The following is a 24,767-nucleotide window of genomic DNA, read 5'->3' as shown; positions in this document are numbered from 1 at the left end:
TTCTTTTCGAAGATTGTATCCTCTTTGACAAGTTCACGATCTCAAATTCCTCCGCCAAACAACTCGTTTTCAATTCAATGGATGATTCTTTGTTATGTTGTGGGTCACTTTGCTGGCCACACTTCCCACTACAAATCTCAGTTTCCAAAATCTTATCTACAAGTTCTTGTGGGCATCCTGCCATAATTTTACACTTTGGCAGTGCTTCCACGGAAAGTGCTTATGCTAAAAGTGCTTTTATTAAAAACATGTTGAATGTTTATTGAGAATTCAAGTGCTTCGTGCTTTTCTAGAAAGCGCTTCTACGGTAGCAAGAAACGCTTTTAGCCTTTCTAGAGGCAATCCCAAACATGCCTTTAAAAAGAGTAGACTTTTATGCTATGTGAACAGACTTATTGATAAAAATCATGTCTTGCATGCGCAACCCATGATATGCAACACTTGCTTCCGATTACACACAAAACCAACCACAAAGATACAAGCTTTTTGGGAAATGCCAAAAAGGAAAGCAAGTGGGATTTTAGGTAATCACCCCCAAAAGTTTGGTTTAGTTTGCTTTGTATTTGGCTACCTCTGAGGATTAAAATTTCAGCCAAACAAAAAATTGCTTACTTGAAATAGGAGTCCTTTGATTTGGGAATTCTGGACCCACCACCTTATATCAAATTGATTTCTTACCATTCATCAGTGTTTGATTTCTGCATATACCAAGTTTGTCAAATGGATCAGATGGCAATGATTGGTCATATTTTGTCTTTTGAGCTTCTGATCAATCTAAAGCTTGACTCAATTAGGTGAGCAAAGCCAAACTGTCAGCTGGAAGAACAGTTAACAGAAATAGTGTAACTGCAGTTAAAATTTACATTTTCTAACTTTTCAGCTTTGGTTTTTGGCTTGTTTAACAGCTAATGTTCCTTAAAATCGGTACGGAGACATGTTTGGACCCACCAATTTGTGAACTTTCAATCCTTTCGGAGAAGATTGGCCACTAGTTATTGGTGGTTGCTATAGCTCTTAGCACTAAGAGTTGTGCTGGAATGCTTACTTATCAAGAACTTCCGGCCCAAGCAAATCCTTCTTTAATGTTTGGTCTACAAACCTCAGAAGATGATAGCTGATGATGTCGGGAATGTTTATACTTCATAGTTAGATTTGGCTACTAATATACTTATATATGCGAGTTCTTTGAACGGTCTGGGATGTGTACAGTTGGATATGGATATCGGAAAGGGATTGTTTTCTTAATCTCTCTTCAGAATTACAGATTTTGGGTTGCTGTTTCTGAATTTTAGGGGCTTTAATGGTTTGAATTATCAACTATGGGGTGGGTGGAAGCAGGCGGTGAGGTGTTTCCGAATTTGGTTATCTTTATCGATAAGTGAGAGCTTTGAGTTCTCCCCATTTGCAATACCTTCATGATAGTCAGGTTAAGCCTCCTGGTTGCTGCTACCATTGCAGCGATTGCTGCAAGGCAGCACAGCATAAAAAACTCTGGTTCATCAGCCTCAACAGGCAGGCATTCAGGTATTCATCTCTATGAGTTCCATAACTGTCACTTGTTTATTAATTTATTGGAACACAAATTATATTGTACAAAAACACGGTTACAGCTCTTTTATCCGTTGATATATTGCAACTGAGCCATATTTAGTAAAGACAGTTTCAGAGACGAGTTAAGTTTTACGTTCCCTTAAATTTTTTATAATCTTAGTTCTTATAATTCTTCTGGTGATATTGTAACTTAGAAAATGGTAAAGCAAACAGTAACCATCAAAGCGAGAAGGAAGACGAAGAGCAACTTACATATTCTGATGATAACCTCAGAGAAAAGCATGTAAGTGCATAACAAACTTCTGTCAAAGTCCCATCTCTTTTGCAACATCGTAAAATTGGCAGCAAATTTTATGTTCCCTTCCTTTACCTATAGGTTTTAGAATTCTTTTACTTAAAAAAAAATAAAAAATTTGTTTTTAGTAAACTAAGAGTGGTACATATTGCAGAAAGAAGAAGAAGAGGAGGAGGAGGAGGAAGAAGACGAGGAAGAGGTTAAGTTAATTAGCAGTGTATTTAACCGTGCTAGTGATATTTCACCTGGTGATATCGGAGATGAAGATATTTTACCTGAATTTGAAGATCTTTTATCCGGGGAGATTGAAATCCCATTACCTGTTAACAAGACAGATACAAAAGAGAAAGACATATATGAAGCTGAGATGGCAAATAATGCAAGTGAGCTGGAACGGTTGCGTAATCTGGTAAAGGAATTGGAGGAAAGAGAAGTAAAGCTTGAAGGTGAATTACTTGAGTACTATGGATTGAAGGAACAAGAATCAGACGTTGATGAATTGCAACGGCAACTCAAGATTAAGACAATGGAGATTGGCATGCTCAATATTACTATTAACTCTCTGCAGTCTGAGAGGAAGAAGCTTCAAGAAGAGCTTACATGGGGAGCTTCTGCCAAGAAGGAGCTAGAGGCAGCCAGGTACAAAATCAAGGAATTGCAGAGGCAGATTCAGCTCGATGCTAACCAGACAAAAGGCCAGTTACTGTTGCTCAAACAACAAGTTACTAATTTACAGGCTAAAGAGGAAGAAGCCGTCAAGAAAGATGCTGAAATTGAAAAGAAGCTGAAAGCTGTGAATCAATTAGAGGTGGAAGTCGTGGAGCTTAAGAGAAAGAACAAAGAACTTCAAATCGAAAAGAGAGAACTAACTATTAAGTTGAATGCTGCTGAAGCAAGAGTAGCAACCCTCTCCAACATGACGGAGGTTGGTCTTACTGCTTTCTTGCATTACGTGCATGTCTTTCTTTTCTTTACGTTTTTCATATGAGAAGAAGAGAGAAGATTTAAAACATTGGCATGTAAGTTTCTTGTTTTCTTTTTCCAAACATGTAGTTTCTCTTTTGGCTCGCTATTTCATTTAGGACTTAGCCCCTGACTATTCTGAGTTGAAACTTGAGACTAGAACCTAGAGATGCCAAGATTGAATAGTTTCTTTGTTTATCAAAAAGGATTCAGCAAGCTGGTGGAAATTGCCCCGGCGGTTTAGCAAGTATTATGAATGAAACATGTTTTAATCAAGTGGCTTCAGTGCTTGTAAACATGTTCGTGTGATTTCGTACTTACAGTGCTTTCCCTCACATGTTTCAGACTGAAATGGTTGCTAATGTAAGAGAGGAGGTTAATAATTTAAAGCATGCAAATGAGGACCTATCGAAGCAGGTGGAAGGCCTTCAAATGAATAGGTTCAGTGAAGTTGAAGAGCTAGTGTACCTCCGTTGGGTAAATGCATGCTTGAGGTATGAGCTCCGGAACTATCAGACACCCCAAGGAAAGGTATCCGCTCGTGATCTAAACAAGAATCTGAGCCCCAAATCGCAGGAGAAGGCCAAACAACTGATGTTGGAGTATGCAGGATCAGAGCGTGGACAAGGGGATACAGATCTTGAGAGCAACTTCTCTCATCCGTCGTCCCCTGGAAGTGAAGATTTTGACAATGTTTCTATTGATAGTTCCACGAGTCGATATAGTAATCTCAGCAAGAAACCTGGTATAATGCAAAAGCTGAAAAGGTGGGGGAAAAGCAAAGACGATTCTAGTGTTCGTTCATCACCAGCTAGATCTTTGTCTGGAGGCTCTCCAAGCAGACCAAGTATGAGCGTTCGACCAAGGGGTCCCCTGGAATCCTTGATGATTAGGAATGCAAGCGACAGTGTTGCCATCACTACATTTGGGAAGGTGGATCAGGAACTTAATGATTCCCCTCAAACTCCCACTCTTCCGAACATTAGAACACAGATGTCTTCTAGCGACTCACCTAATTCTGTGGCATCATCTTTCCAGTTGATGTCGAAGTCAGTTGAAGGAGTTCTAGATGAGAAATATCCTGCTTACAAAGACCGGCATAGGTTGGCCTTAGAGAGAGAGAAGCAAATTAAGGAAAGGGCAGAGCAAGCAAGGGTAGAGAAGTTTGGCGACAAATCAAGTGTAAGTTTGAGCTACGAGCCTAGAGCCAAGGCTGAAAAGGAGAGATCAGTAGCTTTACCACCAAAACTTGCCTATATCAAGGAAAAGGCAGTTATTTCTGGCAATTCAAGCAACCAAAGTAATGATGGTAACGCCGATGGTAATGCTGTTGATCCTCAAGTAATAACCAAGATGAAACTTGCCCAAATTGAGAAAAGGCCTCCTCGGGTACCTCGCCCGCCTCCTAAGGCATCTGGAGGTGCCCCTGTTGGTACAACTCCCGGTCCCCCAAGTGGAGTACCACCTCCTCCACCTGGTGGCCCACCGCCACCGCCACCACCACCTGGTGGACCACCTCGTCCACCACCTCCACCAGGAAGCCTGCCTAAGGGGGCAAGTGGTGGTGATAAAGTACACCGCGCTCCTGAGCTGGTTGAATTCTATCAGTCATTGATGAAACGTGAAGCAAAGAAGGATACATCGTCTTTAATATCTTCATCATCTAATGTATCCGATGCGAGGAGCAATATGATTGGGGAGATTGAGAACAAATCATCATTCCTTTTAGCTGTGAGTAGAACTTTGTCTTTTTATATCTTTTATCTTCTTATATGAGGCATGAAATTTGGTTCTCAGTACTCAAATGTTTCAAAGATTGAAAATTTATGCTTTGGATACAGGTGAAAGCTGATGTAGAAGCTCAAGGTGATTTTGTCATGTCGTTGGCAGCAGAAGTTCGAGCAGCTTCCTTCACAAACATAGAAGATCTTGTAGCATTTGTGAACTGGCTAGATGAAGAGCTCTCCTTCTTGGTATGCCATTAATCTTCCACTGAATCATATATTGCACGCAAAGGTTCCTTTCAATTATACAAACAAGGGATTACATTTCACTCATCAGATGGCTAGCAGACTCAACTGCTAAACCGTTAAATCTGAACTCCTTTTGTATTGCATGCTTTTCGATATTGTATACTCACAAACCCTCCTTCCAGACTCACTTAGCCATCTCTTGCTGCCTTTGGTAGGTTGACGAAAGGGCTGTCCTCAAGCACTTTGATTGGCCTGAAGGAAAAGTGGATGCACTAAGAGAAGCAGCTTTTGAGTACCAAGACTTGATGAAATTGGAGAAGCAAGTCTCCACTTTTGTTGATGATCCCAAACTCCCATGTGAAGCTGCTCTGAAGAAGATGTATTCGTTGCTTGAGAAGTATGAACTTTCTTTTCATGCATTGAAGTGCTGGTTAGAAGAAATGCAGTTTCGATTTTTTTCTTTATTCTCAAGTGTTCTATTGTTTTTCTTCTAGGGTGGAACAGAGTGTATATGCTCTCTTGCGTACAAGAGACATGGCCATTTCACGGTGCAAGGAGTTTGGAATTCCAGTCGATTGGTTATTGGATTCAGGGGTTGTCGGCAAGGTACGCTTCAAAACTCAAAAAAAACTTCATTGTGCTTACTTGCTGTTAATATTTTGTATGATTATGTTACGTATCATCTCGCAAAATTGAGCTCATGTATGATTTTTACCACTGCAGATCAAGCTCTCATCTGTGCAATTGGCAAGAAAGTATATGAAACGTGTAGCTTCGGAACTTGATGCATTGAGTGGACCTGAGAAGGAACCAAACAGAGAGTTTATACTACTTCAAGGCGTGCGTTTTGCTTTCCGAGTTCATCAGGTATAACTGATTTTTTCTCATTCTTCATGTAAAAATAGACAGTAGAATTAGAAAATTCCCATTACTCAGAGTTTTCAAATGTGAAGGATTTGAATTCTTAGTGAAAAACATATAGAATTGGAATGCTAACTTGGAACTGTTTCCAGTTTGCTGGAGGCTTTGATGCAGAGAGCATGAAGGCGTTTGAAGAGCTAAGGGGCCGTGTCCATGGACAAACAGAAGAAATTAATCAGGAATCATGATTCATTCGGATTTTTTTCTCTCTGTTCTCGTCTCTATTTTCTGCTGTAAATTTCATCTTGGCCGCTTAATGTCGTAGAATGTATGTTTATATGTATCACGCGTGTATTACGATCAATAATCCATTTCAAGCCAAAGGGAAATTAAGTTAGAAAGATCAATCATACGAAGAGTTATTTCTGGAAGTTGCTGTGTGAGCTTTATTTCATATGCTTAGTAAAATACATAGTCAGAACCACCTTTGTTGAAATTGTAATGAAATCAGCTTGCCTACTCTCTCGCAGAGACATCTCAATTGATTATAAAATAAACGAAATCATTAGAATTAGAATACGCTATCGCATTGTGATTACAAGATTTCTGTCCATGAACTTGGCACCTCCAACCTTCCCTTGAATTTTCGAAGGCAGATGAATTACGCGTCTTTGATCCCCTGCTTCCACCAGCAACTCAGATCCTCCCCTATACTGCATTTCACAGATTTTTATATGTTCAATATCACACCAAAGATGCCGAAAATGTGCACATCAAAAGCCATAAAAAAAAATGAGCACAATAGTAAAATGAAAATGGTTATCAGCATACTTGGTATAGCTTGATCTCTGACTTGTCAAAACCTGGCATGAAAAGGGTTACTGATTTTCTGGCTGCATCAAACTTTACTGAGGGCGTTAGGTTACCACCGCCACTTGCTGTCATAGAAAGCAGATTTCGTGCACTTTCACTGAACGTGTCCTGTATGATTGCATTCCAATCTAGAGGGGAACCCAAGGAAATATTTGGAATGCTAGCAAAAGGCAAGGGTGAAAAGTTTTTCTTGAGTCTTTCCTCTGATTCTGTGTTTTTATGTCGTGAAGCAATAGCAAAGGCTCCGGAAACCTGTGCACCAGCTTGGATTGTGCAACCCCAATAGCGTAATGCAGCATGAACGGACACTGGGTTGTCTGGGTCAATCACTAGGAAGCAGCCAAATTTTTCAGGTTCTGAGAAAGCAGATGACCCTCTCTGCGCCACACATAACAATTGCAGGATCTCATTGGATTTACAAACAAACTGTAGTTACAGGAAATAGGCTGATACTTACCTCCAACATTTGTTCCAGACTGTCCCATATTTCTGCACTCATTTTCCCATTGAGATGAGGTGTACTGCTGCTTATACTCATGGCTTCGTCCACCAGTCTCAGAACTGAAGGGCCAGCAAACCTCCCAAGGTCAGTTTTCTCAGCCGTGTTCCGCAGGTATTTCAAGTACAACCTATGCACAGATCATGTGATTCATGTCAATATATGAATGTTTGTTTATGTGCATGTGTAAGCGCACGCGCTTGTGGGGTGTGTTCATTGACCTTGCTTTTCTAGCTGCACCAATCATCCGCAGCATTTCCTCAGAGCTCATACCATCATATATTATTACATCAAAATTATCTTCGTTGCGGTATCTTTGTGCCACATTCCTAAAGAATTGAACAAGCCTCTCAAGCGCTAATGCGGAAAATATAGGGTCCATCCCAGGAAGCACCCCAAGCTCTTCTCCGACAATCTGCTCAATCGAAAAGACAGAAGCATCATCAATACCCCCACAGATAGAACATTCAGGTGCAACTAAACCCCTCAACTGATGTTACATACCTACCCCTTCCAGAACTCCTTGCGTCATATTAAGGCGCGCATCCGCTTGCTTTAGCTGTTTCAGAGGTCCTAAAAGCATCTACATTATCAAGAAAGATCCAATTTGGGTCTAGGTAACTTGCAGCATATTTCTTGACATACAATAATTATTGGAAGGGAAAATGCGAAAAACCAAAAACGGATTCCGAAAACATACTTTGGTGGTTTCAAATCTAAGAGCAGAAAGGTTGGGGCTGCACAATGTTGGAGAAGTTCCGATTTTTCGGTTTAGAAGGAACTCAGCAGTGGGATCTTGTGTGTGTATCACCAAGCATGTGCTAAACCCTGCCATTGCAAAATGCTGAAAAACCCAACATATAATCATTCAGCTAAATTCATATGCTTGGTGGTCAAATTTCCCAATTGAAAACCATTCAAATCATTAAAAAATTCAATCTTTTCATGATTAAAACTTTGCCCACAACCATAATTCCAACAAAATTTCACATTAACGTTAAATTGGACATCGTTGGTTTCTTTAGTTTTAACTCAGACATACATTACAGAGATACCTGAGCGGCGAAAACGGCGGAGGTGGTCTTTCCGGACCCACCTTTCCCCAAGAAAGTGACCAACTTGGTTGACCTCTGAGAAGAAGCATTATTCTTGTCATCCTCCGAGTCCGAGGAAGACGCCGCCAATGCGAGAAACCGGTGTCTTGTTCTTCTTATTGTATGTCCTGTCGGCGGAGCAGTAGGGTTTCGAAGAAGGGACAAAGAGAAGGAGTTAGGAAGGAGAAGTAAAGCCATTGGAGGAGTCAAAGTAGGTGAGACAGACAGAAGATGGGTGGGAGCCGGGTTTTATGAGTGAGCATCGGAGAGAAGGGTGAATTTGTAAGAGACATTTTACTTGCCATCATCGATGGATAATACTTGGATTCCATGTGCATATCTCCCTATTTTTAACAAGGTCTGGCAACTCGTACAAGATATCTAATAGAATTAATAATGGGATGTGATATCTGAACAATTTATTTTACTTCTTATATATCTTTTTAATTTTCGATCGTCAGATTGGATGAATTGGAAAAGATCAACAGACAAAAATTATCAAGAGATGCGTGAGAAGTAAAATGAGGTGTGTGGATAGCACACCCCTTAATAATACAGATCCAGTCATTCCTCCATATTAAAATTATATTTTTATTCTTTTATATGTCATACACATGTTAATTTTGACGATATTTAAATGAATTGTCTTGAATTAGCTAATAGATGTAAACATGGATAATAATTTTGCCAAATTGAAAGCACAAAGATTAAATTAGCTATAGAACAAAATGCAAAGACTATTTTGACATTTAATCTTACTGTTTAAAGGAAAAAAAACATGTTTACCATAATAAACGGTTTTATTACATTTCACACCTTCTCGATGTTGTCGATATCATACTGATAGGAAATAATCCTACACAGTTTTTTTATATCGTTAAAGATGAATTTAATTCCCAACCATTAAAAAGTAATACATTGATGTAATATGAACCAACAAGAAAAAGAAAATACGACAAGCATGGACTTCTAAAAAAACCTTTCGATTTGAAAATTTCCAAGGTGGAAAAATCCACCGAAAGGAAAAAGAAAATCTCTACTTGCCATCACAAGAAATCATCGACTCTGTAGCTCTGTCTTCACCTCCAAAAACGGCATCAACCACGGAGGAGCGTCTTCAATCCAAGGCTCCAAGCTATAAATTTGTCACAACTTAATGCGAATTGTGCCAACCTATATGCCATTGCATTTATTTCTTTTAACTTGCAACGACATGCAAAACTTCTAAATCTTCGTTTTCCAAAAAAAATAAAAAAAAATAAAAAAATTCTAAATCTTCTACTTAGCTGTGCTTAGTCTCCTCCACCAAGTTCCCATTTATGCCTCTATCGCCTTCAATCTCCAATCCTACACAGTTCAACTAAAGAATCAAGCTATCAAAATGTGCAAATATAAAGTTGAAACACCAATAAAGTTTGAGTTTCCTATATTACATCAAACATATATATGGTACTGTACATAATATAGGATTTAAATTGATCACCTATAGCTAGCAAGGTCGCATATCTCTAGCCGCAGGAGAGAAAAGGTTTGGCAAGGGACTGGCGACCCTAGGCGACCTTGGTGGCAGCTCAGAAAGCTGTTTTCCACACTCATCATAATATATCACACCTGAAAATTCAGGTGGCTGGCACTTCTCACCCATCAAAATTGACCTCTGCCACACCCCTCCTTCTCCAAACCCATCATCCACGACTTCAACTTCTTCCCCTTTATTTTTGGAGACGAGTGGAATTGCCTTGTTGCTGAGGCTGGCCACAAGTTGCTTAGGTGCCGCCGAGGGTGACTTAGTTTGTTTTCCGGGCGAGGCACGGCGGCGTACATGGTTGGCTTTGGCACATAGAGCTACAAGGGCAGAGACTGAGACGAACAAGGCGATTGCTAGCGGCATTGAGGCGAAGTTGTTGGCTGCAACCTCTGGTATTGGACGAACCATGTTGTGAAATATAATTGATTATATTAAGATCGTTGAAATTAAACCTGCACCAGCTTGGGTTTATATAAGAGATGGTATATTAGTTTAATTATTTTGTTTGAATTAGTTGTGGCCGGTGGAAGGTGGGGGGAACTTGTTGAATATAATTTGTATCCTTCCTACTATTCTCTAAATGTGTGTTTTTGTTTTAATTATTAATTAATTTAGTCGTGATTTTTCTTGTGTAGTATAGACATATGTGTTTGAAAGTATTTTTTAAAATAACTGAAAACGTTTTTTTATAAAAGTGCTATTAGAGCCAATCCTTGATAAAAATATGAGTGAATCCTGAATAGCATTTTAAGTGCACTTCAAGTGTTTTATAACCTAAAAATATTTTCACTAAAAATATTTTTAGTTATTCTAAAAACATTTCTAAACAATTATATGTGTCACAATCTTCTATCGAGATCTAGCTGTATTAAATTGTATTATTGTTACTTGTTAGTTTGAAGTTGTAAGTTGACTTAATTTGGATTAGGTTTGCAAAACATACACATATTCGTCTTTCGCAATTAATCACCTTCCCGGAAATGGTTCATGATGGATAATTTTATCAATTTTCTGAATCGTTAACAGAAATACCTCAGATGAAATGTTTATTCTTAATATGGTTAGGGCAACGTTGACAAAATCAAGTTCAGAAAATGTTTATTACTAATATAATTGGAGAAGTAAATAGAGAAAGTCGGCAGACCCTTTGAAACGTGGGTGGGGGTGAGCCATGAGTGGGAGGCCAATATTGCGTTTGTATGCATGGTCTGGTTGATCGAAACGGGTCATCTCTGCCTATATCACATACTCATTTAATATGTACACTAACAAAAAACACGTTTTAAGGTTGTAGCATGCAAGCAAGGCTAGAGAGAAACCTTAATTTCCTCCACACCTACTGTTGGTCTAGAGATTGTAGATGACATTTAATGGCATTATCAGGGTATGTGTTTACGTATTTCACATTAATCGTTTGTAAAAATTCTAGAGTTCAAGATCTTGACTCATAGATTGAGTCTTATGATTTTACGCAATTTTAAATTTACGTTATATTCATAAATTACTGATGAATGATCGAAAATATGTAGCGTTTCTCATCTCAAATGAATCAGGTAATTGGGACTCAAATCTTACACATTTGAATCTTAATACGAGTACAAGCGCATCGATCGCAAATTAAGTACAACGTACCTACTTACTAGCTAGGTTACTAACAATGAAATAAATAACTAACTATACCTAGCTTGTCTAGCACGCAAGAAGAATATATTTGATCCAAGCACGTATATATGTAGCAATTATTGTTTAATAATAACAAAAAATGGAAAATCGATTTTAAGTGTCTAGCTTAATTTGCCCAAATAATAATAATGGCAAACAGGAATTCTAATGGCATGTTGAGAGATGATTGTGCTTTTACCCCATCATAAAAGTGGATTCTTGAAACAGATTGATGATGTGAAACGTTAGTTGAGATCATCAATTAGTATTTTTTATATGTAGTGCACTAATATTTGCACATATCGGTTTATAATCGATGATGTTTTGGTTAGAATATGTAATTATGAGACAAATGCTTAGGGCAAAACGGGTAGAACAAGATATAGGAAGACTCGGAAAGAAGCTTTAGAAAATATATGGAGTAATTATTATTAACAACGGACTTGACACAAAACTGAACACAATGACGTTCTAGAATTCATATAACCGTTCCTATTTAGTTGGATACAGTTTAATTGTTAGAGATGCGGATGTTTTAGTTTTACATTCCAAATTTATATAAATAATGCACTAGGACACTCATACTGTATATGTACATACATACAGATTCGTGATGCCAGCCTATTAGCATTCATGACGACATTAATGTGCCGTGATATGTCGGTCTATCCAAAGGGAAGATCCCCTCCGGATCTCTCTCATCAAATCCTAGAGATCCGGAGATCTGAATCCTTAAAATTTGATCCAACAACTACAATTATTATAACTTTTAGAGAGATCTCCTGTTTGTAGCCGTTTGATCGAATTTCAAAGGTCCGGACTTCCGGATCCCTAGGATTTGGTGGGAGAGATCCGGAGAGGATCTTTTCCCGTATCCAAATTCTAAAAGAGGTGTGGCAAATAAGTGGCACCAAACCCATCATATGTTGGTCGACCTACAATGCAGAGCTTAATCAAGCTGCAATGCAAAGAAAGAAAAAGCTTTTACACTAACCAACCTCATTAATTAATTAATTATATCTTAATTAACGGTTATGGATGGTGTTAGCTATAGCAAATGGAGAAAGTTTTTATTGTGTCCGGAACATGTGTGGTATACGATATTATCGTTATATAAGTAGAGGAAAGTTCTATTTTCAAATGTTCTTTAACTTGTATAATAACATGTGATCTACATATCACGTAATACGGACACACTAAAAATCCATCTAGCAAATGCTAGACAAATATCTTCTCAAAGCGTGCCGTGCCCTCACAGCTACTCATGTTTCCTTGCAATCGATCGATTTACATAAAATTGTAAAAACATTTACAAGATATCATAGTAATCATGCCCATAAACTGGAGTATTAATTCATTCTTCCTTTTCATTATGAAAACAATTATAGTGTCGACAATCGACCATCCCTTCATACATGAATGTACAACCCCTAAAAACTCGATAAATTTATATCAAAACAACTCTTTAAATTTTATAACTACAGGGAATATAAATACGTAGTGTATTATTCTATATGTTATAATAAGAGTTGACAAAATAATTAATATGTCTTATTTTTAAAGTTTATTAATAAATAAAAAACAAATCTACATATCATAATATAAATAGAAAATAATATCACATGACCATATTTTAAGTACACCAAAAAATTACCCCTCAAGCTCCTACATTATAGTTCTCTGTTTTCTCGACAAGACAAATTGAAATAGTGGGGAAAACATCCTATGTAAGTAATAATAAACGCTTTGATAATATTAGTATAAATCTTTCTTTTTCTGTATATTTATCTTTCCTTCACTCCATGTACAGTACTTGATCACCTGAGAAATTAAAGCTGATATGATCAATGGTGCAAAGGGTTTGGACCGGTGGGAACGCGTCGCTTTTCAACACCATAACGTGGATCAATCTCCATTGGATCATCGGCCGAGGGCTCCGATTGTGCTTGCATGTGATGATGATCATCCGGTAAAGTTTTTGATGACCTTTGGCGTTGTTGGTGAGGATGTACAAATGAAGTGAAGTCAAATTTGCTTGCTAACACTTTTCTGCTGATCGTATTAGGGAGACGCTGATGATGATGAGAAAGCGATGATGAATAAGATCTTATGCTTTCTTTGTGAATGTTTGTGGTGGAAATCTTGGAGTAGTTGTGGAAATATTCATGAAACAAGAACAAGAAGAGGAGAGAGAGGCAAAGAATGGTGGAAATAAGAAGGTGGTGAGGAATTCTCAATGGCATGGTGGAATAAGAGGAGGAGGAGGAGGAGATAGAGGAGAAGGGTGCGAAGGGGAAGCATGGATCATGTTAAATGAAGAACCCGATAGAGAGAGAAACTTCCCGATTTTTCTTGACAGCTTAGCTTGATCAAATTTAATCTGCTAAAGATATATATATATATATATTATAGGAAAGCTGAGAGAAAAAAAAAAGTTTATGTATCTCTAAAAATATTACGTGGTGTATATTATTTCACGTATTATAAGATGAGTGTATCACATGATTGACATGCTCGAGTTGTTAAGTATATTAATATAAGAACGTTTGCACATGTTATAAGTTTAATCACTGTTCTAAGAATCCCCACCTAGCACTGCCTAGGCGCTAAGCGGTTGGCTAATGCCCTGATTAGTCCATGATCGTTTGAAAATTAAGAAAGTGCGTCTAGACCCGCTTAGGCGTCTGCCTAACCCGTCTAAACCTGCCTAAGCACCTCCTAGATTGCGACTCTCACTTAGACAATAAATAAATAATTTTCATTTTACGTTTTAATTTTTCAATAAAATGTAATAGACTTATTCAATATTTGGATGAACACTCATTATATGTTTGTTCCTCATATTTTCAATATGTTACTTTATAATATATATATATATATATATATACATCATTTCATTTTGTGATTTATGAATCACAATATAACTATGTGTGATTTTTAAGTATAAATAGACATTTATTTATACAATATATAATACCTTTACTTAAATCCGTCTAGGCACTAGGCCCCAACCTGCCGCCCGACTAGTGCCTAGTGTCTTTTAGAACTTTGAATTTAATAGAGCAATAGCATCATGTAAACAGTGCTTTGGTTACACTATAAAATCTCTAGAGAAAAGATGAGAGAGAGTAATTGAAAACATCTGTGTTCTTGCAAGAAAATTTTCAATGAGCTAGAAATATGACCTGATACACCAAGTATTATAATACAATTGGTTGAAACTGTTTTTTCAAGTGTTCAACCAATTGTACTATTATAATTGGTATACCGGACAGTGTTCTCGACAAACTAAAAAATCTCTCGGGTTCCTGCCTTTCATATGAGTCTTGCTACTACCTTTCTATGCTAATTTAATGTTGCGGAGGAGAAAAGAAAAAGAGAGGACGGTAGACCCTTTTCCCAAATAAAGTTTATATTATCATTGTCAAACCCTCAATCATATGTTTTTTTTACTTTTATTTAAGCTTAAATTTTGTTTCTAGGATATACTTGATGCATAGGCAGAATATGTAGTTAGTGTAAGGATTAATGTTAACCTTTCTCAATTAATGGTTGCAAAGTAAAACTCCGTACTGGTTAATTAGTTGAGTGGATTGCAACTAATTAAAGAGTGAAGGGACATGCAATCTACGTTATCTACAGACAAAGCAATGTGGGATGTGGAAAAAGGCAATATTTTACCATTTTTGATCTTATTTGTTCGTGTACAAGTTTTCAATAACATCGCAATTTATAAATAAATAAATAAAAACTTCTGACTCAATACTTTACGAACAAGGATAGTTTGAGGATGGTAACATTTAGTTTGTGAACTTGAAATTTTTTTTATTTGAATAAACGATATTATTTATACTAAAGTGAAGTGAGTGAGCTTAGCTTAGCTTCGCAATGAGTTAGCAATAATTTGGTTCAAATTCGCCTTTGACGAGAAACGAACTTAAGACCTTTCACTTACAAGTAAAAATAGATACTATTAGACCGTAGTTTGTAATCTAAACATCAAAGATTACATTTAAAATAAATTGAACCCATGATTGACAGACACAAATGATCTCTATATAACTTTTCATTGATTTTGACTGTTTATATAAGGGATTCGCAATTATGTTAAACTATGATTTCTTATATAAAATCATTATGGAGTCTGTTTGTTTATCCCAGACAACTGATTAATATGTGTATTACACTTTTAGCCTAACTACAATAATTAGCTGCGGGGTGAAAAATCTTTACTACAAGCAAGGGTTCTAGAAGTTATCTACTAGTTTTGACATGCAACCGTTGATCATCAAACAAGTAAATATCCATCGGATTTGGATGCGCGCGCATATATATATGTATATAGTTATTCATACTTTAAATTTTTTATATTTAGAAAGAAAAATACATGAGCGCAAAATAAGATTTTTGAAGTAACTATGACAGTTACCTATATATAGATATGATAAATGGCCTAGATAATATCACGTCATTTCTTTAAACAAAATGTCACGATCCAAATCTTGACATCCCTAGCTATCAGAAAACAATTCATCATGATATATATATATATATATATATATATATGTGTGTGTGTGTATGTGTGTGTGTGTGTATATATATATATATATATGTAACATCTTGATTCATGCATATGCCACTCAAATGTAACTTCTCTCTATTCTTAGTGTTTGGGAAGGGATTTTCTCCACAGTTATAATGTTAATGTCAATTTAATCAATTGGTTCTTAATATATTAATTAATTTGTTGGAATTTTTGTTGATAGATTAAGAGAACTCTAACATGGAAATCATAATTAATAGCTCCATAAAAGAGTTTTATTATTGACTTAAATAACTTTTGTCCTTGTGAAGATATGAGGATAAAGTACTACAATAGTGAATGACCAAACCATGCAAATACCTATAAGGAGTTGAGCTACTCTACATATTACCTATTAATTATATGGTGGAACCTATTTTGTTTTTGCTCTAGATAATCTCTCCACGTAAAAGTCATAGAGAAGTTTTAAATCATTGCATATTGCATATACAATTGTATGCTTACCCTTGCCATGGTACGGACATCAACTCAATTTGATTAACTTCCCCACAATTCTCGTCTTTTGTTGCCCCTACTGACCGTATGTATGCTCGAGCCAAGTCAAATGTTGCTTTCCGTAAAAAAATTTAGGTGATCGCATGAGCATTGTTTCCTAGTATCTTCTTGAACTGGTTCACTACCATGTGGATTTGGTCAGCTTTGCATTTGATCTTGTCATCGAGCTCTTTATGTTGTCAATTGTCTTGCTAATCCTCTTATATTTTCTACCTCGCAAATGCTCTCAACAAGATGCATGGAATAGAGAAGATCCTTGAGTGTGTTCATATTTTCTATGTCCATATTCCCAAGTAATGCTCTCAGTATAGGATGCTCGTCAACAACTTCGGCAATCTTTCGAAGCTCCAATGATGCAATGTGGGTCAGTGAAACTTGGTATGCGAAATGGCTGATCTCGTAGCTTAATGTGTATCCCACTTGAAAAACCATGAACGTTCGATGAGCCAACAGAGCCCGCATCACATCCCCTAATGCCCAATAAATAACCATAGCTAACCATTCCAATCCATATATATATATATATATATATATATACAACCAAAACCAATTGATTAACTAACCGACTAACTAAACATAGGAAATCTCTCTACTAATTAATAAAACACTCATTATCAACCAAAATTCTATGAAATTATCAGTTTAACTTTCTAATTAAAACAGAACATAAATAAGAAATATGGGGCAAAAATGTAATTTCACATAACCATATTTTGCTGTTTTTTTTTCCAAAGCCTCACATACATGTAATCCTAACATATTTCTAATTATAAAAATTTAAAAAAATTAAAAATTAAAAATAAAAACTTCCCACTCTCACGTTCTCTATCAGTCCCTTCCTCTCTCCTTCTATTTCAAAAACAAAAATAAAAAATTTTCTCACACACATGCTAGTAGGTATAAACAGAATCCTAACAATCTACAAGTCACTGATGTGCCAGTAAACTTACATCCACAAAATTTAAACTCAAGATACACAATCAATAATCACTAGAACACATTACATATAACATAAAGAATCCGCAGGAAAACGCATCAACATATATACAATCTTTATTAAAAGAGAGATTGGATCAAAACAATCTACTAGGTCATAATTAAACCTAATGAAAAATTAACCAACAAAGATTCGAATTTTCATGGCCAAACAATATATCCACATGTTTCAAGACTCCAAGCATATTCACTGAATCTTATTTATTTATCACAATACAGATGAACATTGAATCTTACTTATTAAAACACTTTGAAGTTACAAGTCGGTTGTCTCGGCAATTTCTTCACATCCTCTGATGTGGAGGATCATAACCGTATGCCTTTTAAGAGAAAGTTCTTTGCACCAGACTCTTATACCATGCACCACCTCACAAAGATCATTACATTTTTTAGCAAAGTTTAGAATGTTGTCGCAGAAAGCTTTGCAAAACTTACAAAGATCATTTCCATTTTTTAGCCAAGTTTAGAATGTTGTCGCAGAAAGCGCTGCAAAACTTACTGAAGTGATGAAGAGCATTCCTGTTAGTGTTTTTAGTGGGTTTCTGGTCAATTTTTAATTCACTTCAATATCTCATGTCATAACGTAAAGAGTTTATACCAAGTAATTAAAATGTTGGTATATTAAGTTAAATTTTATTTCTATATTTGAATCCCCTCACCATTATCATTTGAAGAAGAAAAAAAAAAAAAAAAAACTAACAAATAAGTGATTGGGAAGTTTGCGCAAGTTTATTATATTTACCTCCTTCACAATAAAAACAAAGTTCATACATTTCAATAGGGGTGGTTCGGTATGGGATCCCATACCGAAACCCTTGTCCCGATTCCCAAACCGAAATTTTCGGGAATCCCAATTTCAATACCGATCCCAAACCAAATTTTCGGGAATCCCAATTTCAATACCGATCCCAAACCAAATTTTCGGGAATCCCAATTTTTGGGAATCCCGAAATAGTTTCGGGATTTTGGGACAAATCGGGAATCCTGAAATGGTTTTGGGCTTTTGGGCTAAAATTCAACCTTTTATATTGAAAATTTGGGCTTTTGGGCAGGCTGCCAATATGTGGCCCAAGCTCTTGTTGGACTAAAATCTGCAATCTGCAATCTGTGCAATCTGTGCACAATCTGTGGCCCAATCTGTGCAGTTTGCAATGTGAATCTATGCACAATAGCTATGTGATCTACCTATTTAATTTCTCCTAATAGCATATGTGTGCAAGCACAAATCTTGTGAAATAATTATGAATATTCTATAAATAATCATATGCAAATCATTACCCGATTAATCACCAAAAGATCACAACATAAATCAACAGCTAGAAATTGAAAGACATGTCATATTATCAGTTAAAGATTAAAAATAAATAAATAAATATAATATAATAAAACAGAAAATTCACAACAAAGCAAGCCAATTAACAAAATCCACGAAGAAAATCTCAAAATTCCAAAACCTCTAAAGGATTATGAAAACAAAGATGTACCCAGAACTAAGAGCTCAATAGAAGCTCCGTTTACACAAAAGCTATAACCAAATGTAAAATTTGGATTTTTTACATTGTTTCTTCGTTTTTAACAATATTTGGGTTGCAAGTATATGGACGGTGGTATATTGGCTTCAAATTTTGAATTTGTAAAGGTTTCTGTCATTAGATACACAAATGCAAAATTTGGATGCTCCAGTGGAAGATCAGGCTGCAAATTCAAAATTCAAAACACAAAAATCCAAATTAAACACAATTCAAAAGCGATTTAATAGTTACCAACGATAAATCCACCATGCATGTAATAAAAAATACAAAATTAAACAAAAAAAATATACAGAAAGAAGAAAAGGGTACCACATATTTGCATGTCGTTGCTGCTCTTCAGAACCCACAAAATTCGAGCCCAAAAGATGGTGGTGGCGGTGGTTCCGTGAGAAAGAGAGTTCAAGATGCAGGCTCTGAAATGTCGACTGGTGTTGCAGGTTGTTCCGTGGAGGAGCCGAGAGGAGGCGATCGGCAAGGCGGATTGAACCTCGAAGTGCCGAGCTTCGAATCTCCGGCAGTGGCGAGATCTAGGGTTTTTCCACAGAGAGAGGGAAACCTAGATTGGCAAAATACGGAGAGAAATAGAGACCTTGATTCGAAGAGAAATGGTGAAACCCTAAATCGAGCTGCTTGGTGCAGAGAAGAGTGAGGCGAGGAGGAAAACGGGGAGAGCAGGAGTCAAGCAGAGAAAAGGCGGGTCTAGAGTGAAACGGTGGGGGAAGCATCTAGAGAAAAGGTGGGTCGAGATAGTAAGGACTGAGGTCCGTGTGTGTGTGTGAGTGAATGTTGAGTCGAGAGACCGAGAGAGATAGAGAGTCAAACACACACACAGGTAACTTTGATTTATATGCAACGGTTGAGATTAAATCTCAACATAATCCAATGGTTATTAAAATTCTAAATATATATTTAAAAATTAAAAATATATATATATATTTTTTTGGATTGGTTTGGGAATACCGAAATCCCAAAAACTTGAGACCGATTCCTGTACCGAAATTTCGGGATCGGTTCGGTATTTGGTACCGAAATTTTCAGGAACTTCGGTTTGGTTTCGGGAATTTTTCAGTTCGGTTTGGTATTTTTGGGATTTTTTTCCAGCCCTACATTTCAATCATGCTAAATCAAACTTTGAAAATTGTGTGATGTTGATAAATCATGTTATTCACTTTCTTACCACAAAATCATAAAAATTGCATGGAATTTGACAATATGAATTTAAATTTAAAATCCTGTACAAGTTATTGGATTTGGGCCTATAGGATATTGGGCTTCCATATTCTTGTAGGATTGTGAAGAAAAAAAAAATTAAAGCCTGCATGTTGTATTATGTCCTTAGGAAAAATGGAGTTTTAACGAAAAACTCGTGGTATTGTTCACTTTAACGAAAAACCATATTTTACACTAAAAAGTCAAACCTGATACTATTTATTTTACCCTTTATTTTGTCCTTATAGTTAAAACTCAAAGTTTTCAAGCCATTTTCATTAGTTTTCCTTAAAAAAAATTATGTACCGAAAAAGGTAAAATAAAAGTTCAAAACCAAAACTTAAAATTTCACTTCTCGCTCGATCTCCTCCAATCCCCCTCTCACTCCTTCAAATTCTCATAGAAATTCATCTCTGAATTTGTGTGCACTCTTTGGAATCTTTTTTATCCCAGGTATTTCCTCTTCTCTTATTCTTTCTGATTGTTTTTTTAATTAGGTCATGAAGTTCGTTGATCGAAGGAACATGGGTGCTAGTGCTACCTTGAAACTTCGTCGTCCCTCATCTGCCGACCGGGGGAGGGAGACCATGGGTACTGCCTCAACGCGTTATCATCTCCCCTCTGCCGACTGCAGGGAGAGGATGAACACGGGAGCTGCCTTGAAACGCCGTCGGGGTCGCTCGTCTGGCGAATGGGAGACAGAGAACGTGGGTGCTTACTCCAAACGTCGTCGTCACTGCTCATCTGCAGGGAGTGTGTTTGTTTATCCCGGACAACTGATTAATATGTGTATCACACTATTAGCCTAACTACAATAATTAGTTGCGGGGTGAAAAATGTTTACTACAAGCAACTGAGCAAGCGTTCTAGAAGTCATCTGCTAATTTTGACATGCAACCGTTCATCACTCAAACGAGTAAATATCCATTGGATTTGAATGTGCACACATATATTTATATATATACGGGAATTGTTATTTGCACTTCAAATATTTTTTATTTAGAAAGAAAATACATTTGTAAGAAGTGTAAAATGAAATTTTTGAAAAGATAATAATAATTCCTTGTATATACATGACAAATGCCCTAAATAATATCACGTCATTTCTTTAAACAAAATGTCACGATCCAAATCTTGACATTCCTATCTATTATCTATCAGGAAAGAATTCATCATGACATGTACATAATATTTTGATTCATGCATATGCCACTCAAATGTAACTTCTCTCTATTCTTATAGTGTATGGGAAGTGATTTTCTCCACAGTTATAATGTTTATGTCAATTTAATCAATTGGCTCTTAATCTATTAATTAATTTGTTGGAATCTTTCTTGATAGATGAACTCTTACATGGAAATCTTAATAATAGCTTCGTGATAGAGTTTTATTATTGACATTAAATAACTCAAGGTAATGTTAGAGAAATTAAATTTGCAAATTAAATGATGTGTCACCAATAAGGATGAGCACGTTTATCAATGTTTAAGTAATAAACCAATCATCAACTTCTATGTCCTTTGGTTTCCCAAATTTAGTCTACAAATTTAGTCTCCCTAGCATTACCCAATAACTCATGTTCATGTGAGAATATGAGTACAAAGTTTCACATCGATGAGAGACCAAACCATGCAAACCGTACAAGGAATTATAAAACGTTCAACTACTCCCTATATTGCCAAAGGAACTTCTAACTTTCTTCAATCCACTTCCGCTCCGGATAATCCTCCATCTTCACATAAAAGTCATAGAGACTTGTCCTTTCCATGGTACGGTTATCAACTCAATTTGATAAACTTCCCTACCATTCTCGTCTCTTGTGTTTCTATGGGAGTAAATATCATGATAGTCAACAACCACAGGTTAGGCAGCATGTGATCCAGAACATTCGTAGTCCCCTTGCATATGATAGCTTGCTTGTTTGCTAGAGCCAAGTCAACTGCTACTTTCCGTAAAAAAATTTGGGTTCAGCGCATGAGTACTGTTCCGTTGCCTAATATCTCCTTGAATTGGTTCGCTGTTATGCGGATTTGGTCAGCTCTGCATTTGCACTTGTCTCAAACTCCTTTTATGTCGTCAAGGGTCTTGCTGACCCTCTTCAGATTTTCTACCTTGAGAATGCTCTCAAGATGGGAGAGAAGATCTTTGAGTGTGTTCATATTTTCTATGTCTATGATCTCAGCGAGTAATGCTCTCAATCTATCTTATCTTAGGCAATGATCTTTCAAAACTCCAATGATGCAATGTGCTCAATAAATCTTGGTATGCGAAGTGGCTGATCCCGTAGCTTACACGAAAGAATGTGTATCTCCACTTGAAAACCATGAACTTTCGACAAGCCACTTCAAACAGCAACCGAAGATCCATCCAAGCTTTCATAGAATTGTCTCTAAGAGTGATTGTTCTGCACGAATAAAAAGATATACAAGAACTCATAATATGTCGACATTCAAATTTATATTTATAGCATGCATATACATAATCGCAAGGTGGTTTTCTCACTCACACCTTGTACCAAGAAGAGTACACATTCTGTCCGCTAGGTCCATAATCTCAGGGCCACTAAGATGAGAGATAGAGCCCGCATCACGTCCCCGAATGACCAATAAATGACCATAGCATAAGCAATATTTTTTTCCTTTATTTCCTTCCCCCCTTTTTTTTTCTTTTTTTCTCCTTTAAATGTACAATTACAACCGGGTAAAAAACCGAATTACAAACTGGAGACCCGATACAAAAGTTACTACATTGGGAATCATTCTATCCCCGCTCTCTCTCGATCTCTCTCTGGCGTTTTTCAAAGCCATCTTGGTTTCTCGATCTCCTTCAAACCCTCTCTCTCTCCGCGGGTCTCTCTCTCTCTCCTTCAATTCACATAGAAGTTCATCTCTGAATTTTGTACACTCCTTGGAATCTCTTTTATCCCAGGTATTTTCCTTTTCTCTTATTCTAGTTTCTGGTTTTTCTACTGATTTTGTAATATTGTTTGAAGGATTTCGTTTTATTTTCATATTTTCTGATTCCGAAACACTGTTTTTAATTAGGTCCAGAAGTTCGTTAATAAAATAAACATGGGTGCTAGCGCTACCTTGAAACGTCGTCGTCCCTCATCTGCCGACCCCGAGGGGGAGAACATGGGTGCTGCCTCAAAGCGTTGTCGTCTCCCCTCTGCGGACTGTAGGGAGAGGAAGAACACGGGAAATACATTGAAACGCTGTCGGGGTCGCTCATCTGGCGAATGGGAGACAGAGAACGTGGGTGCTTCCTCCAAACGTCGTCGTCACTGCTCATCTGCCAACTGGGCAAGCCTTCCCTCTCCCGCTCTCGTTTTGATTATGGATAAGCTGTTGGAGCAGGTTGACCTTGTCCGCTTTGATGTTGTTTGCAAGGATTGGCATGCTTTTGCTCAAGAATATAAAGATACAACAAAACGTTGTGGTAAGTCACTTCCCATGCTTATGATCCGCCCACTTTTAAGATATACCAAGGGAAAGGGATCCTCCTGTCCTCAAGGAAAGCGAGAACTGTACAGGGTCTCCGATGGAAAAGTGTACAAAAATGTTTTGTTATCAGTGCCTTGGAGTAAAAGGTGTTGTGGCTCCGACCAAGGCTGGCTCGTCTCAGTAGATGAACTAGACAAACTTCGATTGTCCGTGACTCTCATGAACCCTTTCGGAAAAGCAGTGGCTCCCGTTCTTCTCCCTCCCTTGGATAACCCCAATGCCGGTCCTTCTGGTTCCTTCTATTTCTATGGTTGGTTCCCAAAGGTTATCTTACACGGTGAGCCTGCTATGAATAATCGAGACAGTAAATATGCTGTTGTAGCAATCTACGACAGAATAAGTGATCATAGTGATCATAGGTTGGCTTTCTTTGAAGAGGGACAAAAGAGTTGGACTTACATCGACAACCAAGAGAACTATCTCAGTGATGCTATAATTTATAAAAACCAAGTCTACGGAGTTGGTCAATCGGGAGCGATTTGGTCATTCAACTTTAATAGCAAGCCGCCAAAAGCAAAGGTTCTTACAGCTAACCATAGTCGCTTCGCAATTAAGGGATATCTTGTGGAATCGACTAAGGGAGACCTATTGCATGTTCGAAGATTTTTGAAAGAGGAGGCCAAGGAATTCTGGACTGAAGGCTTCCATGTTTACAAGTTGGTGTTCAAGGGGAAGGACGAATCTGCTGTGGAGCAAGTTGAGGTAAAAAGCATTGGTGGTGAGGCCATATTTGTGGGTGACAACTATTCAATGTCTGTATTGGCTTCAGACCATCCCGGGCTTCAACCAAATTGCATATACTACACCGATGATTTGGAAGAAGTTGCGGACGAACCGCAGTATTTTTATTACAACGGACCAAGTGACATGGGCATCTTCAATTTAGAGGATGAGACCATCGCAAGACACTACTCTCCAAGTCCTCGGAGCATTAATAATCCAGCTGCCCTTTGGATTGTACCACCGTCTAACGAATTCTGCTAACTTCCAGTTTCCCGTGTTACACCTATTGCATGTTGCTGCAAATTAAGCCAAAGTCTAGCTCTGTATTTGTTGCACCTCTAATTAACGTTGCATTGTTCTAAATTTCTATAAAGTTAATTTAAATCTAAATGTCGGATTGTTCCCTA

The 24,767-nt window shown here is 37.2% G+C and overlaps 3 protein-coding genes and 1 long non-coding RNA gene across 4 annotated transcripts; 2 read left to right on the top strand and 2 right to left on the bottom strand.

Moving 5' to 3' along the window:
- Positions 1-1,008: 1,008 nt before the first annotated feature.
- LOC126594863 (protein CHUP1, chloroplastic-like) lies at positions 1,009-6,074 on the top strand. Its single transcript, XM_050261120.1, has 9 exons — positions 1,009-1,524; positions 1,746-1,834; positions 2,001-2,771; positions 3,155-4,540; positions 4,651-4,782; positions 4,998-5,179; positions 5,277-5,388; positions 5,506-5,649; positions 5,796-6,074. Exons 1-9 carry the CDS (start codon positions 1,416-1,418, stop codon positions 5,889-5,891), a joined length of 3,021 nt encoding a protein of 1,006 aa, XP_050117077.1. The 5' UTR covers positions 1,009-1,415; the 3' UTR covers positions 5,892-6,074.
- Positions 6,063-8,439, bottom strand: LOC126594865 (uncharacterized protein At1g26090, chloroplastic). The gene is made up of 7 exons (XM_050261123.1): positions 8,071-8,439; positions 7,716-7,859; positions 7,524-7,598; positions 7,237-7,430; positions 6,974-7,145; positions 6,475-6,894; positions 6,063-6,356 (listed from the first exon to the last, which is right to left on the bottom strand). The coding sequence occupies exons 1-7, from the start codon at positions 8,305-8,307 to the stop codon at positions 6,225-6,227; spliced, it is 1,374 nt and encodes a 457-aa protein (XP_050117080.1). The 5' UTR covers positions 8,308-8,439; the 3' UTR covers positions 6,063-6,224.
- A 10,335-nt stretch (positions 8,440-18,774) lies between these two features.
- LOC126594862 (uncharacterized) lies at positions 18,775-19,622 on the bottom strand. Its single transcript, XR_007613455.1, has 2 exons — positions 19,235-19,622; positions 18,775-19,088 (listed from the first exon to the last, which is right to left on the bottom strand). It is a non-coding gene; the product is annotated as an uncharacterized LOC126594862 (long non-coding RNA).
- A 3,269-nt stretch (positions 19,623-22,891) lies between these two features.
- Positions 22,892-24,767, top strand: LOC126594861 (F-box protein At2g26160-like). The gene is made up of 2 exons (XM_050261119.1): positions 22,892-23,062; positions 23,179-24,767. Exon 2 carries the CDS (start codon positions 23,206-23,208, stop codon positions 24,619-24,621), a length of 1,416 nt encoding a protein of 471 aa, XP_050117076.1. The 5' UTR covers positions 22,892-23,062; positions 23,179-23,205; the 3' UTR covers positions 24,622-24,767.

This window comes from Malus sylvestris, chromosome 13 (assembly GCF_916048215.2).
Source record: "Malus sylvestris chromosome 13, drMalSylv7.2, whole genome shotgun sequence".
In the NCBI taxonomy this organism is placed as follows: Eukaryota; Viridiplantae; Streptophyta; class Magnoliopsida; order Rosales; family Rosaceae; genus Malus; species Malus sylvestris.
The sequence above is the reverse complement of the archived record's forward strand: the minus strand, read 5'-3'. Positions and strand labels throughout refer to the sequence as shown.

What these genes read in the sequence shown, in the direction of transcription:
- LOC126594863 (XM_050261120.1), top strand. Translation starts at nt 1,416, where the DNA reads ATGATAGTCAGGTTAAGCCTCCTGGTTGCTGCTACCATTGCAGCGATT. An exon ending in CTCAACAGGCAGGCATTCAG is followed by an intron (nt 1,525 to 1,745) that starts GTATTCATCTCT and finishes ATTGTAACTTAG; the next exon opens with AAAATGGTAAAGCAAACAGT. An exon ending in TTGCTTTCCGAGTTCATCAG is followed by an intron (nt 5,650 to 5,795) that starts GTATAACTGATT and finishes AACTGTTTCCAG; the next exon opens with TTTGCTGGAGGCTTTGATGC.
- LOC126594865 (XM_050261123.1), bottom strand. Translation starts at nt 8,307, where the DNA reads ATGGCTTTACTTCTCCTTCCTAACTCCTTCTCTTTGTCCCTTCTTCGA. An exon ending in GTCTGGAACAAATGTTGGAG is followed by an intron (nt 6,895 to 6,973) that starts GTAAGTATCAGC and finishes TGTGTGGCGCAG; the next exon opens with AGAGGGTCATCTGCTTTCTC. An exon ending in CAGAGATCAAGCTATACCAA is followed by an intron (nt 6,357 to 6,474) that starts GTATGCTGATAA and finishes TGTGAAATGCAG; the next exon opens with TATAGGGGAGGATCTGAGTT.
- LOC126594861 (XM_050261119.1), top strand. Translation starts at nt 23,206, where the DNA reads ATGGGTGCTAGCGCTACCTTGAAACGTCGTCGTCCCTCATCTGCCGAC.